At 43.4% G+C, this 18339-nt stretch overlaps 1 protein-coding gene and 1 long non-coding RNA gene across 5 annotated transcripts in view; one reads left to right on the plus strand and one right to left on the minus strand.

Moving 5' to 3' along the window:
• Window positions 1-310: 310 nt before the first annotated feature.
• The window catches only part of Acsl5 (acyl-CoA synthetase long chain family member 5), a 49963-nt gene continuing 31934 nt past the window's right edge, over window positions 311-18339 (minus strand). For 3 of the 4 annotated variants that reach the window (XM_048423296.3, XM_048423297.3, XM_085694103.2), the window contains exons 6-22: window positions 16744-16843; window positions 15637-15815; window positions 14879-14911; window positions 14744-14795; window positions 14120-14193; window positions 12828-12905; window positions 11631-11765; window positions 8787-8921; window positions 7894-7989; window positions 5639-5711; window positions 5352-5440; window positions 4973-5089; window positions 3095-3238; window positions 2568-2669; window positions 1988-2059; window positions 1362-1508; window positions 311-563 (exon numbers count right to left, since the gene is read on the minus strand). In XM_048423296.3, coding sequence (XP_048279253.3) covers window positions 1368-1508; window positions 1988-2059; window positions 2568-2669; window positions 3095-3238; window positions 4973-5089; window positions 5352-5440; window positions 5639-5711; window positions 7894-7989; window positions 8787-8921; window positions 11631-11765; window positions 12828-12905; window positions 14120-14193; window positions 14744-14795; window positions 14879-14911; window positions 15637-15815; window positions 16744-16843 — 1620 coding nt within the window. In that variant the 3' untranslated portion in view covers window positions 311-563; window positions 1362-1367. The remainder of the gene's footprint in view (window positions 564-1361; window positions 1509-1987; window positions 2060-2567; window positions 2670-3094; window positions 3239-4972; window positions 5090-5351; window positions 5441-5638; window positions 5712-7893; window positions 7990-8786; window positions 8922-11630; window positions 11766-12827; window positions 12906-14119; window positions 14194-14743; window positions 14796-14878; window positions 14912-15636; window positions 15816-16743; window positions 16844-18339) is intronic. The other variant, XM_048423298.3, reaches the window with a different exon arrangement.
• Window positions 5706-8019, plus strand: LOC148121286 (uncharacterized). Its single transcript, XR_015738325.1, has 2 exons — window positions 5706-6595; window positions 7858-8019. It is a non-coding gene; the product is annotated as an uncharacterized LOC148121286 (long non-coding RNA).

The following is an 18339-nucleotide window of genomic DNA, read 5'->3' on the forward strand; positions in this document are numbered from 1 at the left end:
GGCAGTGGGGTTAGAGAAGCTGGGCCTAACAGTTTACCCCAGTGGTTACCCAAGTTTGCTGCATGCATGCTAAAATCATCTGAGGACCTTGTAACAATCCTGGGCAGTGTTTATTTAATGTTGAGCCTGCCTTGACCTCCTGAATGTTGTCATTGTGGGTATGTCACCACACCTGGCCACAAAGCTGTGTACCTCAGGGACACCCAAGCAGTGCTGAGTCATCGTATCATCTCACGTCAAGTGAGTCCAGTGAAGAACCACCCAACTTTCCGTGACTCTCGTCATAATCCACACGGTAGCAGGCACATCATAAATATCTGCAATAGTTTATTTCAAAGATTTGACATTTACAAGTAGAGGCACCACATGCTTTCTGACAGTAAGACACTGCAGGAATTGGAGTTCAGGGAGAAAGATCCAGAAATTCCTTCGCAGAAGACAGGCCTGCAGTGCAAGCATCGTGCTCGCCCACAGATCTTTGCTCCCAGTGCAGGAGAGTAGCTCAATGCTTGCCTCATTTACTGGAAAAGTTCACTTCTTCCTCCAGTTTCCAGCTCAGCAAACTGTAGGGAACAAACAGTGTCAAAACTGCCACTGCGGATGACCCTGTAGAACTATGTTCGCTTTCAGCGCTATTTACCATGTGGCTGTCCCCACTCAGAAGGCTATCTAGGGGCCTGAAGCAGTGCTTTGTATGCTAGACCCTTCGTTGCATAGACTTTGATGTACACAGAAGTATGTAGAAGTTTGTCTCACAAATATGATTAGTGTGGGTGATAGATTAAATCTTGAATTAGTAGTTTCATGGGGTACCTGAAAACCATGAATTATAACTTCAAACCTCGAGCTGTTAGAGCACTTCTCAACCTGTGGGCCATGACTCTCTTTGGGGGTGGAAATCAGGCATTTACATTACAGTTCCTAGCAGTAGCAAGATTACAGTTAGGAAGCAGCAATGAAATCATTTTACCATTGGGGGTCACCAAAACGTGAGGAACTGTTTGAACGGATCACAGCATTAGGAAAGCTGGGAACCACTGTCAGTGCTTAGCACTGGCAAGCAGGGTTTTATAAAACAGAAGGCACTTACCTAGAGGATCCCCATGACCCTAGGGCTAGTGTAATCAAGATGGCACCAGGGTGACAATTACGGGGAAGTGACACAGAACACAAGCTGGGGCCCTGAAGAACAGCATGCTGATACAGTAGCCCTAAGGCCTAAAATGTCAGCAATATCTAAGCTGCCAGGAGAGTCTCACATTCTAAGAACTTGGAGTTGGATAGTGTGGTAGCTGAACAACAGGTGTGAGGACAGGACGAAGGGAGGGGCAGTTTTGAATGCATCCTTCGGCAGGAAGTACCTTCAGCTACTCCGGGATGCTCTCATAGAGGCTCCTGATTTGGGTCTGGAAGAATCTGGCGAGCTCCACGCGTTTTGCTTTCAGTGTTGGTGTCAAAAGCCCATTTTCAATGGAGAACGGCTCCGGGTGGACAAAGATGCTTTTGACCTGGAAGGTGGGCACATGTCGATGGTTGGCATTTCATCTGCAAAGTGCCCCAACTACTCCAAGATAAACTCCCAGCTTTATTTCACCTTATGAAAGTAAAGACCCATGTTCCTTCTGAGACAGGGCCGTGTGCAGTCCAGGCTGCCCTCAGACTCGCTGTATAGCAGAGATCGATCTTGAACTTGTGATCCTCCTCCCCCGACCCAAACAGTGCTGAGGTGACTAGCGTGCCCTTCCATGTCAGGTTAATGCAGCACCAGAAACTGAACCCATGCATACTAGGCAAGCATTCTAGCAGCCCAGCTATACTGGGCATTTGGATGATGGAGTAGGAAGAATGAATGATGGACAGCGGTGGGGGGGAGAGGGGGAGGATACATAGCTAGAAATCTAAAATAAGGTCCATGAAAGTTAAAGGCTTGAAACCAGTAGAAGTGGGAGCTTTAGACTCGGACCAGGATGGCATCAGCAGTACAGACCTGTTCAAAGGATTTCAGGCCACCTTCTCTCCCAATTTTCTTCATGTCTTCTAAAATGGCTTCCTTTACACTCTAAAATGGAAAATATCACTCAAATCGTGTGTTTGAGGTTTCAATGGAAGGCTAAGCAAGAGCAAACGTGTGCATTCCATCATGTACTTTGCCTTTCACAAAGGAGACAGGGAAGAGGAGAGGTAAACCCAGAGCCGAGCAGGTTCTGTCTGCACGGCAGTTTTCATTCTCTTGTTTTATTTTCTCTCCCAAGCAGCACATTACTGCCTCAAAGGAAAACAAAACAGCATTCTCTGTTCTATGTTTCAGTCTGTAGGATACAGAGTTTGAAGCAGGAAGAATACCGTCCAGAGAGGAGGCTCAGAGAACCCAGAGATGCCACAGCCTCTAGGGCCTCCTCTCTGCCACAGCAGGACTTTCTCAGGCATGCTTATGGGAGAATATTCTCAGTCATGCTTACGTACGTGGAGAACATTTTGAGGCTTAGGTAGTGAATGTTCTCAGTCATGTTTGCGTAGAAAACATTTTGAGCCGTGCTTATGTGGAGAACATTTTGGACCATGCTTACTTGGTTTTGGCACAGTTCTTCAAAGGATCCCTTCACCCCAATCTTGGCTGCGAATGAGGGGAGCGAGTCTGGGTCCGGAACCACTACTCCTACCAGGAACGACTGTGGGAAGGAACACGGGTTCAGAAAAGGTCAGACTTTCCGGCTCACCTGGCATCAGCTTTCCTCACCACACAGTCTCCCTCTCGGCACTTAGCTACGAAGATGTCCTAGTCAAGCCTGGTTCTTCAAAAAGCAGCTGTCATTATGCTTAGAATTCCCAGCCAATCGGTGTTGAAACTCACCATTTCCAGCCCCCTAAGATCGTTTTGTGTCAAAGGAGCTCTTCAGAGCCGACTCTAAGTCATGTGAGATAAAAGCTACCCCTTAAAATACTTGTTTTAATAACCCCAACAAATTATTTCGTGGACATTTATGACTCAGAATGTAGTTTTATAGTAGTAAGCTGGGGTATCTTATCTGGACCCAGCTATGCAAATGTCCTATAGCTATGAGAACCGACATAGGTCATCCCTATGGCTTGTTACCCGTAAGCTCTCCCCATGGACAAAAACTTGCAATACTGGTCTGCTCCTGATGTAAACATTTTCTATCTTCTCTGGAGCAATGTATTCTCCTTGTGCCAACTTGAAAATATTCTTCTTCCGGTCAATGATTTTCAGCGTTCCATTCTGTATGAGGCAGACAAAAGCATCTGTGTTGAAGCCTTAGAGATGGTATCACAGGAAGGTGGTAAAACCACAGATAATGTCCTTATTTAAAATAGTTTCTCTGGAGATTTCTGTTGTTTCTCTTTCTTGGCTTTGGAGAAATAAGAAGTGGCTTCCACAAAGCCTGTCTATAGAAAGCCAACCAGCAAGCCTCAGAGAAAGTCCCGGGGACCTGCTGGGTTCTGCACATGGATGCCTCAGTCAATGAAGACATTGTGCAGCTCTCAATTTCTGTTAACATATTTCCAACTACTCCATCTTGAGAACTCTGGGAAATGGAGCCGATATCTTTTACCAAAACTGTAATGATTTTGCTCGCCCCATCATGTTTACTTCCTGTTACATCTGGGAGCAGGCTGAAACAGCTGCATGCACTAATCACGCCAGCCTTGATTAGTCCTGGGCTTGTTAAGACAGAAGTAGGGCGGGCCGTGCTCTGACCACCATCACGGGTCATTTGCCGCTTCGTTTCCCTGAACTTAATTTCTCTGAGGAGCTTATCTTCTTAGGGATTTGAATTGTAGAATTGGGACAAGGGGCAAACACAATCCACATGACCATACCATAGATAGGGCTCTATACTGAACTAACCCTGGGACGATCAGAGTCAGACTCATCGTTCATACTGAAAGTGATCAGTAATGGACAGCCTTTTATCACCCATGTGGAGAGCCAGACCTATTGCTTGCATCCTAGACTTAGAACAGGGGGCACTGATTAAGCAGAAACACATTAAACTCAATCGATAAAGTACATCATGAGGACCGTGTGTTCTTGGGAGTGTTCATAGTCAAGTGTCCTTTTTAGTCAAGCATTCTGAATCTCTCTTAAATCTTGAATAATGAGCAAGAAAGGAGTTTGAAGAGATAGGTATAAGTATAGTCCCATTCCCCTAACTCTTAATAGATAAAACCGGAGGAAGGAGACCCTGTTTCCTACAGATGGGGTTGACAGTTGCCAATTTTTGACAATGAGGCAGGCTGTAAAGCAGTGTCTGTGTCTCCACAGAGGGAGACTAAAGAAGGCAGACATGAACCTCTGGAAACACATGCTCTGGAAATCTCATTTCTTTGTTTTGATATGTTCCCATGAATTAATTAGACAGAAAACACATCTTTGGAACTCACAATAGAAAAAGTTGTAGGCCCATGAAGCTATCAAACAAGAATTTCTACCTTGAGATAAGTAGAAGTCGCCTAACTTTTCCCTGGCCATGAGCCAGCCTTTTCCACTGCAAGAAAACCATGCCAACTCTGAGGTCCAGGGTGATCTAACCCTAAAGCATCCCACTTTAGGGTTGCATCGAGACACAGCATCAGTAGCACTACCTAGAGTGTACACATTGTATTTGATGAGAAATATAGAAAGAAAGAAAGCCTTCCAGCTGGTTCATTCTGGTGTCTTCTGTAAGGACTAGCGTTGGCAGCTTCTCAGCACACATTAGCCACTTCCTCCTCTCAACCCGTAAGGGCTGGGACCAGAACACTGGTCTCCCAGTCGCCAAGCTAGGGTCTTTCAGTTGGTACTCTCCTCTCTGTACTCAGAAAAGCACACAAAGGCAGGCTGCAGACCTATTGCCGTGCCCTGCAGCTGTTCCAGCTGACTAAACTCACATTCCTACCCCTCTTGCAACAAGTAGATTATTCTCCCAAGTCCCACAGCAGAGACTCCTAGAAGTAATGAAGAAATACCCACTGGAAGCCAACGACCAATGTCTCCAGTGTGAAGCCAGCCATCCTGGTCCAGTGCTTCCTGTGTCTTCTCCGGGTCCTTTAGGTAGCCTTTGAACACATTATTGCCTTTGATGCAGATCTGTGTGCCAGATAGTAAGAGGAGGAAGACAAGGAAAATGACTACTACTTCTACTTATTAAACATCCGCTCCGAGCAAACACATTTGGTGGTTTCACTACAGTGTGGAGCCTCTTTCGTCCCCACTGTAGGAAAATGCAGTGCACTATCTTGTGTTCCTTCCTAGAAGTTGAGGCCAAGCCAAGCCAGATGGCAGCTCTAAGTTCCTTTTGTACTAAGCCTCTCCACTCTGACTGTCTGAGTGCTGGGCATGAGCTACCCACCTCGCCTTCATTGTTTACTGAAAAGTAGTTCATGTCAGCCACGTCTTCCAGCTTTACAAAATTGCAAGCCACTGGAGTCCCAACATGACCTAAAACAGACCAGATATTCTGAGCTAAGCAACCATAGAGCAAGGGTGTTTCGAAGATGTTTATGGGATTGACTGGAAGCATGGGAACAGGACTTGAGTTTGTCATTCATCATATTTATCCATAACACCAAAATTATCTAAACCCCAGACCAGGGTTCAGTTAGAAGCCTTCTCCCAACCAACAGCTAGAAAACTCACCTGCTGTCCAGTCGCCGGGTGATGTAATTGTACATCCAGCTGTGCATTCTGTTTGGCCATAAGCTTCAAACACCTGGGAAACCAAAGAAGAGCTTTGAGGCTTAAGGTAAGTGTGACTGCCTGTGCCGTCTGCAGGAAAATGGGAAATAGCAACAAGAGCTGGAGATGGTTTGGGGACATCTTGAAAGCATGTTCAGCTGCTTACTCTTCACAACTGGGAGCTCATTACAAAACAAAATAATTCAGAAACAGAGTATAGAAACCTACATGAAAACTGTAGGTGAGGAATGCAAATCATCCAGTAGGTGATAGACAGCCAGTGGCCATTAGCCTTAGCCTGGGCAGTAGGTGATAGACAGCCAGTGGCCATTAGACTTAGCCTGGGCAGCAGAGCAACTCTGAAGGTCATGGGAAACACGGTAGCATGCTTCTTGAGGAAAGAGCTCTAGCTTTGATAAAGACCAAGGGTTGGCAAACTTTCTGCACAGGGCAAGACTGAAGATTCTGTGCTTTGTGAGACATCTGCTCTCTGCCTCAACCACCTAACCCTACCAATGTGGCATAAAAGCTGCCACAGACCTTGTAGAAATGAACGGGGTCAGCTGAGTTCTGTACCTTTTCAACTCTACAGGAGTAGTTGGGGTAGCAGTGGGGTAGTGCTATAATTGCCAGCCCTCACAGAGAAGATAATCTTGACCAAAGAAAGGCTGGTGGCTGGAAGCAAGTTGATAGGGCCACTGCAGTCAGAGGTGTGGCCTGCAGTTGGCAGGGTTGGTAGAAATAGAGAGATGCTGACAGGAGATATTGCAGGGAAGGGGTTGGAAGCAGGACTTTATATTAGTCTTTGGGGCTGAAGGAAAGAAAGGTACTAAAAATGGCCAAGAGGATGGCAGTTTGAAACCCTAAAGCCCCATCACTGACTGGTACCAGACTGGTACCAGAACGTTGTCTGTAAAGGTATGCCTGTATCTGTTTTCTATTTTGATTGTGATGCATGGGTGGCTGAATCAGCAAGTTGGGTACCTGTTTGGAATGGGAGAGAGGCCAGATCTATACATTATAGATGGGTGAGGTATAAATTTTTAAAAAAAACAAAAAGTAAATCCATAAAACTACCAGAAAATGTGGGCACAGATAGTCTTAAAAATTCCTAGGGATTAGAAAGGTTTATCAGGGCTGGAGAGATGGCTGAAGTTAAGAGTGTTGGCTGGCTACCTCCCCAAAGATCTAGGATCAGTTCTCAGCAGCTGATCTAGGATCAGTTCTCAGCACCTCAAAGCCATCTGGACTCCAGTCTCTAGGGATGCAGCAGCCTCAGAGGGCAACGTGCATGCATGCGGAAGAATACCCACATACATGAAATTTTAAAAAAGTATTTAAACAAAAATCAACAACAAAAAATTTAAAAGAATAATAGGAAAGGCTGGTCTCGGCAACTAAAAAAAAAACACGAGAGAAAAACATACGTCAACTGGCCTTCATATCAATTCAGTCTTTATATTGCTATGAGCAAGGCAAAAGAACAAAGATGGACTGGGAAAAAGTCTAGCACAGCAGAGATTAGTTTTAAGTATATGAAGAACTCTTAGAGATCAGCAAGGAAACTAAGTCTCCCTTTGCCTGCTTCTGTAAGGGGCTCGTAGAGAAGAACTGCAGGTGCCAGTGGGCGGGGAAGTTTGCTGTCAATAAAAGAAACAGCAGGAACTGAAGGATCTCATTTAGAGGCAACTAACTGACTGGAAACCTTATCACCAGCAAGCGTGGGGAATGGTGCTTCGGGTACTGCCTGAATGTATTAAAAAGACAGACCTGCCTGAAAGCTGGTGATACACATTACCATGTAATAGACAAGGCTGGCAAGGTAGGTAAAGGCATTAACTGCCAAACCTGAGGTCCTGCGTTGTACCCCGGGAACCCACATGGCGAAAGAAGAGAACCAAAACTTGTAAAGCGTCCTCTGACTGCCATCCCCGTGCTATGGCTGTGGGCAGAAGTGTCTACCAGGGTGGCTCAGCATCTTGTGATCTCAGCAAGCTGTCGTGAAAGCCTCCAATGACACTAACGGCCCTCTGCTGGGTAAGGACTGCGGTAGCTGGAGCATGAGGCAAGAGGTGTTTTGGAATACCGATTCCATTTGTGTAAAGATTCCTGTTGTCTAAGATTTGGGGTGACCCTCTCTTTAGTACTTTTCACTTACAATTTCCTTTTTATTTAAACAGTGCGCAGATAGCATTGATGTAAACACGAAGTCTTACCCAGCACCCCATTGCAGCCCGGAAGAATGTCAGGACTGGAGTGGAAATGGGGGCGGCTCCAGTGATCATGATGCGAACATTCCCGCCCAGGCCATTCTGTTCGGTGGAAACAAAAGCAGCTGTTGAGCTTCTGTTCTTGGCTTCATTTTCCACTACAGCAGGATGGGTGAAAGTGCATTCTAGCCAGCTGTCTGACCTGGTTGGTTTATAAACACCTACACTACAGCCTGACACTAGAAAAATCACTTTGAATGCTGTGCCGCCTATCAGAGTCGTCACCAGCCGTGCCTGGGAGAACTTCTGTGTGTTTTTGTTAAGTTCTTCGATCACTTATAAACTCAACAGAACAGGTTACGACAATTATACAGAGTGCTAACACCTACATACAAACTGCTGTGCTTTCTCACATCTCCTTGGTGGCAAAGGAGATCACAAGTGTGATCTCAAAAGGTAACAGCAGAGCTTAGGAGGTGGCTCAGTGGGTGAGGCACCTGCTGTGCAAGCGTGAAAACCAGGGTTCACACACTCAGAACTCAAATAAAGCCAGGTGCCGTGACGCACAACTCTCTTCTCTGGTGAGATGGGAAACCCCAGAAGCTATCAGCCAACTAGCGGCCTCGTGTATGCAGCAGTGAACAAGAGAGACCCTGTCTTAGACAAGGTGACAATGAGGCTTGATATCTACACACTACACATACACCACGGCACATGCTTTCCCTGCCAGCACCCGCACCCCACACACATCTGCACACAAAGGGAAAGAAGCACAAAGAGAAAAGGTGTGAATGGGCATAGAAGATCTAAGATGATCTCTAGTTAGGGCGTCCCTGAAACCTGAAGAGGACGGTGCTGAGTAGCATCCAGCTCTGGGCTCCAGGATCCATTCAACTTACTTGGATCTTTGAAAATACCAGCTTGTCCCACAAACTGTTCCGACGAACGATGCCATTTTTCACTTCGCTGAATTTACTCATGAGAGCCAGGTTCAACAAGAACTTCTTCAAGGGTGTCTTGGCTTCATTTTGTACCTGGGGGTGGGGTGGGGGGGAATAAGACCATGTGTTAGTAGCCAAGATGCTGACATCATGCTTCAGAAGGAAGCAGCCCACACTCATGAACTAGGTTGCTTACTAATAAGCCCACAGAACCATGGCCACACTCTGAAACAAGTGAAGTTGCTCCATAATGTAGAGCCCCAGCCCGTGCAGACTCCTAGTCCCTGGGGAACAACTTTGACAACTGAGATAAACAAATACAATGGCCACAACCACCACTGGTTAAAAAGTCAGATAGGAAATCATTCCTTTGGCACAATCCCTCTTTGATTTAAAAGTCAGATAGAAAATCATTCCGTCGGCATGATCCCCCTTTGATTTAAAAGTCAGATAGGAAATCTTTCCGTCGGCATGATCCCCCTTTGATTTAAAAGTCAGATAGGAAATCATTCCGTCGGCATGATCCCCCTTTGATTTAAAAGCCCAGAGAAAGGTTTAGGAATCTGACTTTTAAAACTTGATACCACTTCTCCTCTGCCTCAGGGACGTTTTCACATCCTCTAAATCTGGAGAATTTATTATTATCTTTATAACAAATGTCCTTTAGGCTCATCATACAAAATCCAACAGAAATCCCTAATGACATCTTTCTCCTCTTTGGGCTTACACCCTTAATATCATTTCCCCCCATCTATGTTATCTTCCTGTTTTCATGACCCTGGCATTGTAGCTCTGATCTATCGACCACAGTCCTCTATGAGAAGAGCACCCCATGCGCAGCTCACAGGAACCTCTACTCCAAGCTTCAGGACCTTTCTATACTGATAGTTGCACTCGTGGACATTGGAGCTCTTTCCAGTTCAGGATGTGCAGGATGCTGCTCTCGGCTTGTGCTTCTGTTCCTGCTCACTCCCTAGTTACAGCTGTGAGCATCTGCTCAGGTTTGTGACATCATTTAGCCCTGTCTCCCCATTTGATTCTGAAGTACACTAGATGCTGCCGACATCATGGTGGCCCGATGCCCCTCAACCACAGACTGCTTGCCTTCAGCAGCCATAGGACTAGCTCTCCCAACATCACCGGCAGAAAGCTATGACCAGAAATTCATCTAATAAAAATCTCCATCTTACTAAATAAGCTCCAGATTCAAGTTATTTTGTTTTAATATTCAAAATACTTTCTCTCAAATATAAAAGAGCTCAGTAACACAAACAAAAACCCTACCAACCCAACCTAATGGTTCCGTAGTCTGATGAAGAATTGGAAGAATTAGTAACAGTGCTTCCCGTGTCTGCACATCATCCGTATTCTAGAACACTCCATTCTTGCTATGGCTCAGTTTGGCCTCTGGTAAGACTGAATGGCAATATCAGAATCAGAAGTAAGGCCCAAAGCATATGAGTAATGGCATCACTGCCTCGGGCTCCAGGTCTATGGAATAACAGGTACTATAATGTAACTAGAGGTTTCTCTCCTGCCTGCTAGTTCCTCGGGCTCCAGGTCTATGGAATAACAGGTACTATAATGGAACTGGAGGTTTCTCTCCTGCCTGCCAGTTCCTAAATAAGCACTCTGAGGCTTACTATTATTACAAACTGTTTGGCTGATGGCTTAGGCTTCTCAGTGTTAGCTCTACATATAAGTTAACCCATTTCTAATAATCTGTGTATCGACACATGCCCTGTGATTTCCCAGTAATGCTCTGGCATCTTACTCCTTTGGTAACTGCTGGTGTTTCCCCTGACTTTGCCTTCTTTCTCCCTTTATCTGTGCTTGGATTTCCTGCCGGGCTATTCTTCCTGGCTATTGGTTAAATCAGCTTCTTTATTAACCAATAGTAATAAAAAGTATTCACAGCATACATAAGGGCATCCCACAACAATATTATATTGCCTGACTTCAGATCCAAGCTCTCAATGACCAGTTGCAGAAATTAGCCAATCTAAGACTTAGGTGAGAAATCGAGCTTAGAATATCTTGTATCAAAAAGCAAGGAACCCATCATAGACTACTGAAGTCATGTCAAAAGGACATACAAGAATTTGATGCGCAAACTTGGGACATCAAAATGAATAACTAAGATGGATGGAAAAATAGAAATAAGAAATGAGTTCGCTATAATGCAAAAAGATTCTCACTGGCTACTTTTGAGAATTTCTGGGGCTTGAATTTATTATACTTATGAGTGATAAATTAAGGAGAGAATCAAATATTTTTGGGGCCTTTATCACAGAATGTTAGCTAAGGATTATAAAAGAAATAAGAATTAGAATTAGGAAAGCCACCATTTTGCAACCTCAGTGAGCAATGCTCTATGATGACTGAAAGACTAAGTGACAGTTTATTCTGCTACTTCTCCCTATCATTATGACTGGGGAAATTCTTTAACATCCAAGTCTGTTTCTGTTTTTCCTAGAAGTGTTAAATAAGTGAACACATTTGAAATGTTTACCTCGATCTGATACCTCAGCACAATGTTAATTCACTAGCTAATATACATCAGGGTAAGAATTTTCCAGGGTATTGGTTAAAAATTGAGGTGCTCCCCTAAGTTTGAGTGTAGTTATTCCTCAGATAAGCAATATTATCCAGACTAAGAGGGGTGATATATTTCTTATGGCTTCTCATGGTTACAGTTGTAACTTGGCTTCTGACAATACTTATTGGGGCTGGGATAGAGGTGGAATTAATGGCTGTCCCTCAGAGTCTCTCAGCTTAATCCCAACAGAACAGGGCTCATACCTTATCATAGACCCTGTTAAGGAGTCGAGGTACTGTGGGAAACACTGTGGGTTTCAAAGCCTTCATGTCGTCAGGCAGCAACCGGATATCTCCTTGGAAGAACCCAACTTTGCCTCCACAGGAAAATAAGACAGCCTGGAACAAGATGGAAGACAAGGCTCAGAGCCATGGATCACTGTAGGCGGGGCCAGGGATCACTACAGGTGGGGCCTATCTTCAATGGGACTAAGAAAGTAAGCTGTAACCCACAGGCCCTTTCCTCTGCCTATCACCTGCTTCCTACCAACCCAGATACCCAGGTATTTCTGAGAGACTCCTCACAAGAAAAGAGAAAAACGTATTACTGTTGAGGTGGCAAGACAGATAACAAACTGTGAGACTGTGGGTCCCACCCTAAGACACTACCCCAGCTCTGTGTGCCAGTCTAAGATACCACCCTTCCTAAGAAATGCTCATCTGTGACACTAAGAACACCCGCTGCCAGTTAAAAGAGGGGAAAACGTGCCTTCAGTTAAGACCATCGCAGACTGAGAAATGCTAAAATATATGTGAAGCTGTATTAGAATCGATGTGGCATCGTGTCCGTCAACTGATCGTATACTGGGTAAAGAGCTGCCCAGGGAAGAGAGAGTAAAGAGGCTCCCACCGCAGCTCTGGAGGCTGTGGAAGGCCACTGCTTCTTACTCACCCATCTGCTTTAGAACAGCTGGAAACTTCGGGGACCATTCCCAGAAGGGACGCACACTGTGCCTGGCAATACCACCTTACTCAAGTGAGGGATAAAAATGTTCTTTGGGGATAGCTGGCCCTTGATCCGGATCAAATGTTCCTTCCCTGGCCCACTGGGAACACCTTTTTCCCTAACCCTCGATCCTCTCAAAATGTTCACCCACATAGAAGTAAAAAAGAAGACCCAGCGTCTGGTGAGTCACCGCAGGGTTAAGGAAAGACAGACAGCATGCACCCTGAGAAGTCAGGAGCAAGTATTACCCTCTTTAGGCATGCAGAGCTCTACATGAATGACCTCAGGAGGTCAGGCTGCTGCCATGATTAGGATGCAGGGTCCAGTGGCATTGCCTGTGCTTGGTTCACTAGAGCAAAGACCGGGACTGTGCTGCATCTCTGACTTTTGAATAGATGTGGAACCAACAAGTCAGGAATCCCCTTTCCTACCCACTCGGCACACAGGACACTCACCTGAACAACCCTCTCAAACATGTGGGCCAAGGGAAGGTAGGATATGCTCACATCCTCGGGAGTGGGGTGGAAGATAGGCTGTAGAGGCAGGAACAAAGAAATGGGATCGATGTTAAGTTTCTTTTCCAATCGAGAATTTAAAACTACCATTCTCACACTTCTCTGAGTAAACCTAGTTGACTCTAACCATCCCATCTAATTGACAACGTGGTAGGGTAAAGAAAAAAAAACTTGACATTTTGGCATCATCTCTAGGATTCTTAAAATTCAGACCACATAAGTACCACCGTGTGTACTCAGTGTACCCCACTACCAGATATGGTCTGTAGCCATCAATTGTTTTGAACTATATGGAATACAAGGACTTACAGGGATCCTGAAAGACTGAGGCTTGACATGTAGTCCTGAAGACTATGTCAGTGTTTTCCATACTTGGGTATTATTGTGGCTTACATGCAAAGCGCTCATGTGTTTAAACACTTGGTCCTCAGATGGCACTACTATTTCCTAAGATTGTGGAACTTTTAGGAGGTGGAGCCTCTCTGGAGGAAGTGGATTACTTGAGGCAGGTCTTGAGATACTATAGCCCAGCCCTACTTCCTGTCTCCTGGTTCTCCATCCACCAGGATATGAGAATCCCAGCTGTGCGTGCTTCACAAACGAAGCTGCCTGGTATCACGCCTTCTTCACGTTAGACTATAACTCATAAACGTTAAGCCAAAATAAATCCTTTTCCCTCAAGTAATGTAGGGTGGTGATATAGGTGGGCCTTCTGTCTATGTGTTATTTTCATTGGTTAATAAAGAGACTGCCTTGGCCCTTTGATAGGACAGAAAATTAGGTAGGCGGAGTAAACAGAATAGAATGCTGGGAAGAGGGCAATGAGGCAGACGCCATGGAGCCAGCCACCAGGTCAGACATGCTGAGTCTTTCCCGGTAAGCCACCACTTCGTGGTGCTACACAGATTATTAGAAATGGGTTAATCAAGATGTGAGAGTTAGCCAGTAACTAACTCTCTAGAGATAATGGACCAGGCAGTGTTTAAATGAATACAATTTGTGTGTTGTTATTTCTGGGGCTAAGCTAGCCGTGCGGGAGCTGGGCGGGATGAAAAGCAGGCCTGCCAGCAGCTCCTCACTACAGGGTGGGTATTTGGTCACAGTGAGAAGAAAAACACAGAACAGACTTCTAACGATATTTTCCTCCCTCTGCTCCATCTATATTCCATAACTAAAAATCTTACAGCTGATTCACACTTTAGTGAGGGCCTCATTTTTGCCAAAACACTGACCTCTAGCAACTTGAGGAAACCAGACATGTTCGAAACAACATTTCGATGGGTTATCATAGCTCCTTTGGGGTCACCTGTAGTAAATCAGAGATGAAGACAAAAATCCTTAGTGTGGCTAATTGGAAAGTTTTAGACTTGAAAGAAGCTATATTCAGGTTTGTTCTAGAGATCCAACAATACTGCTAATAAACTTTATAAATCAGGCATACTACAACGAACCACAATAAATACAATTAAACCTTCTACCAAATGTTGTTGAGTAAGGACACAACCATCTGTGGAGAACTATCACTGAGTCCCCCTGGCTGAATGAAACCATCTCAGGGGCATGTTCTATGAAATCATTGTGGTGAAATGTCGAACTCAAACAGTGAAAAGGGTAGAGGGGAATGCTGACATTTCGACACCATCTTTAAGACCCCTGAAACTCATAACATGTGAATATAGCCACGTGTATTCAATGGAAGCATAAGGCTTCTGCTTTTCTGTCTGGAAATTCATTCATAAATGCCTCAGGTTTTAAGCACCTGAGGACAGGGCTAGTGGGCTAGTATGCTCCAGGGACCTGAGCCTTTTTTTTTTCCTGTTCCCTGGGAGCCCTGTCAAGGTCTCATGGGCACTGACCTGTAGTTCCACTGGTAAAGCAGATGACACTTAGGTTCTCTGGGCTTGGAGGCTGCAAGAGAAGCACAAGGGTGTTAGTCTACCATAAACTGAGAGTGGACTATTGCAAAACTCAAATTCAGGAAGAATACTTACCACTGGCTTTTTGAAGTTTTCTTTACCTATATTCTACGTGCACAGGAAATCAAGAAGAAGAAAGAGTTGTTGAGGGTGGGAAAACTTATGATAAACTCAGCTCTCCCTTTTCCTGTCCCTAACTTTCTTCCCAGTTTCCAACCTGGATTGGGTCCATAAACCAGTGTTGACAGATAATGGAAGCTCCAGAGAAAAGCATAAGGCTTCTTATTGCTAATCTAAAGAAGGCAATCTCAGATGTTCCCACCATTCTCTTAAGGTCCAATCATCTAAGACCATAATCAAACCTCTTTTGGTTGACATAAATTGTGAAAATGCCAGGATTTACACTATGCCAATCACTTTGCTCAGCAATTAACACACATTAATTCATTTAACTGTTGCCAGCATGTGTGTGCGATTAGGACCATTTTAATCCTCTGTTTATAGCAAGGGAGGGATGTGCTTCCTAACAGATGAAAAAGTAGAATGTGAACCAGGCAACCTACATCAAGGGCCAGGTTTATAACCATCCCTGAGTTATCTCTATCCATACATTCTCTACTTAGAATTGTATATAGCCAGCCAAGGAACCAGGTCCACCTCTGTCAGGAGTTCTGTAGTCACCTTGAAGAAACTGTTCTTTGAGCTTCTGAGTCTGATTTTTGTCTTGTATGCTATCCCTGGTCAACAACAGCCCATATGCCTTTGTGTAGATGCCCTGCAAGCTGCTCATAACGATAAACCAGCTATAGGTGCAAGCCATTTGTGACTCATACCTCAGCTTCAGACAAGGCTAATATCTCAACCCCATTCCTCTGTCCTCTGCTTGTCAGTTCATCATCAAAGGGGTCCATGAGGATGACCATCTTCAGGCCTGGGGTAAGGTTCTTTTCTACATTTTCTATCAGCATTGTTGCTTTTTGGGGTGTATCACAGATGACCACAGAGATATCAGCTAAAAATAAAAACCAAGTCAGAGGTCACCAACGTACTCTGTTAAATACATGGCTTCTTTGCAAAGGGGGGGGGGGGTGTCTTTAAAAATCAAACCTAGTAGATCCCCAAATGAGATTACATCTGCAAATAAGATTTACAGAGTTCAAGCATATTCTTATTAATTATAAAAACGAAAGAGAAGAAAATGAGTTTAACTGAGGTACAAGCCACACCCTTTCAATGTTGCTGATATAGTTTAGTTTCTAGAACTGTGTGAATCCTTTTGTCTAAGAAAACTCATTCAAACATTTTCTGTTGGGGCTCATTCCTGCTGATGGGCTTTGCAGAGCACACAACCCACAGGAAGCAGAGTACAGATGGAATGTTTAGTAGACAAACGCTTTAGGATCCTAAATGTCATCATTTCCTCTGATTCTATCCTCAAATAGATTTCTAAAGCATATATTATTAAAACAAATCTACTCAGTCTACTAATACAGAGACAAAAAGTACTCTCATGAGTATAAGAAAGGGATGCTGCTTGCCAGTTGAACTTGGACATGTTTCTCTAACAATGCCAATTTTCATTTATATATTCACATGCACATTGGTGCATAGTGCTTAGATAGATTGACTTAAGTTTTCAAAGGAAAAACCACTGTAGTTATACTGTGACTTAGGCAAGTCTATTGCATGCAGACTTTTATTCCATGTATTTAATGTAGTCTTGTGTCTAAACACGTTACTATCCTATACCATCTTAAATAATTTTGCTGAACCTCTTACCTAAGCATACCTTGGTCTCATAGGAATTTTTGTAGTTCCCATGTAAATGATATCCTAAGTACTATAACATCAGAAAAAATAAAAGAAAGAAAAAAAACCAAATTGAAGAATTACTCTGCATTAAGAAAGAATTAGGCTATAATGTAATATCAAAGTTTTACCCTTGTTGATAACATAGATGATGGCTTCTGCTCCCAAAGTGTCATACAGGGGGACAGCTACCATGGAATATGTGTAACAGGCCAACTCAGAGATAACCCACTGCAGAGAAAAAGTTTAAGTTTAGACCTAGAAGATGACTTTGAAAAACATTGATTCAGATATTCAACTAACCAATATATTTGATATGTTTGTTTTTAAAAACTTTAGGAATGGCTATAGGGACTGTCTCTGATCCTGCTATAATGGACATTTAAATAAATAAACTAAGGTGTACACAGAAATAACCAGTAAACTAAGGCAGGCCAGTAGGCAAATGAAGAAAGTGGCGATTCCACCCAGAAGAGGTGTGAAAAGCATTATGGAGACTATGGGAGACAGAGATCACTTTCAAGAATAGGGGTCAAGATTGTCTGGGATTGCCTCAGCACCTAGGGAAACCGGACAGAATTTCAGAGGACTGCTAGTATTTGGCTGTGAACATAGAGGTAAAAAAATACATCTAAATACAGTGGAAACAAACAAAGAAAAAACCATGCCACTTAGGTCACATACTTAAAAGCCTGAAGAAAGTCACAGAGAGTACTGATATAGAGACAAATATTTAACATTGGTATGGATTTCGGTTTATTGATACAGATTTAAGTATACAGTTATTATATATACATATATTTCTACTCTTATTTAAGGTATTATGTTTATGCAGCTCATTTAAAAATGTATAGTTAAAAATAAAAATTTATAGTCATCTATAATAGTCAAACTTATAGTCACATTAGGTTTTCCAGATATGCAGAGATATATTTCAAATAGATACACAGTCTTCAAACACTTCAAAGACCTACAGAATTTATCATTTAAATGTTTTAAGAACTTAAACATTTCTCAACAGTGAAACACATCTGCTCCTGTCAGAACCAATTACTTAAAGAGAATGACGAGCATTTAAAAAAACTCCTTATGGAGTTTGCTTTCAATGTGGTAAGACTAGCCATTTGGGCAAGAAACTGTTCTTGCCTAGACTGCTTGACAACATGTTGTATGAACTGGACACACAGGACCCACAGAAAACTGACTGCTGAACTTGCCAAAGCAAGATGGGACAATCCTTCAGGTTTCCTATTTCATGAGTGAGTCTGCCACATATTCTGCAGGACACAGAAGAAAGCAACTGATGAATTTTGTCAAAATTGGTGGTACAATCCTTCAAATTTCCTGCTTCACTGAAAAATCTGCCAGATACTGTGGGCCTGCAGGTTAAAGATAGATGCTCCAACACAACAGAAGAACTTTGGGTGATTATTCAGGCAGCCAAATGTCTCTGCCATTTCTAGAATTTTAGAAGTTGATTACAATGCACTTCCTGTTTATTAAAATAATATCATATCCTTCTGGGGTCTTTGATGGGAGTTAAAGATTAGATAGTTATAATTATAGTTTCCTTAGTTTATGATAAAGATAAATTATATATGAAACTTTAGACTCACAAAGATAAACTAGATGATAGAATATTTTCTTTAATTTTGCCAGATATAAATAGACTAAATACTGTAACTGTAATTCTTGCTTTGTACCTGTTTTGTATATACAATTTTACT

Source organism: Myodes glareolus, chromosome 7, assembly GCF_982192425.1.
Source record: "Myodes glareolus chromosome 7, mMyoGla1.1, whole genome shotgun sequence".
NCBI lineage: Eukaryota > Metazoa > Chordata > Mammalia > Rodentia > Cricetidae > Myodes > Myodes glareolus.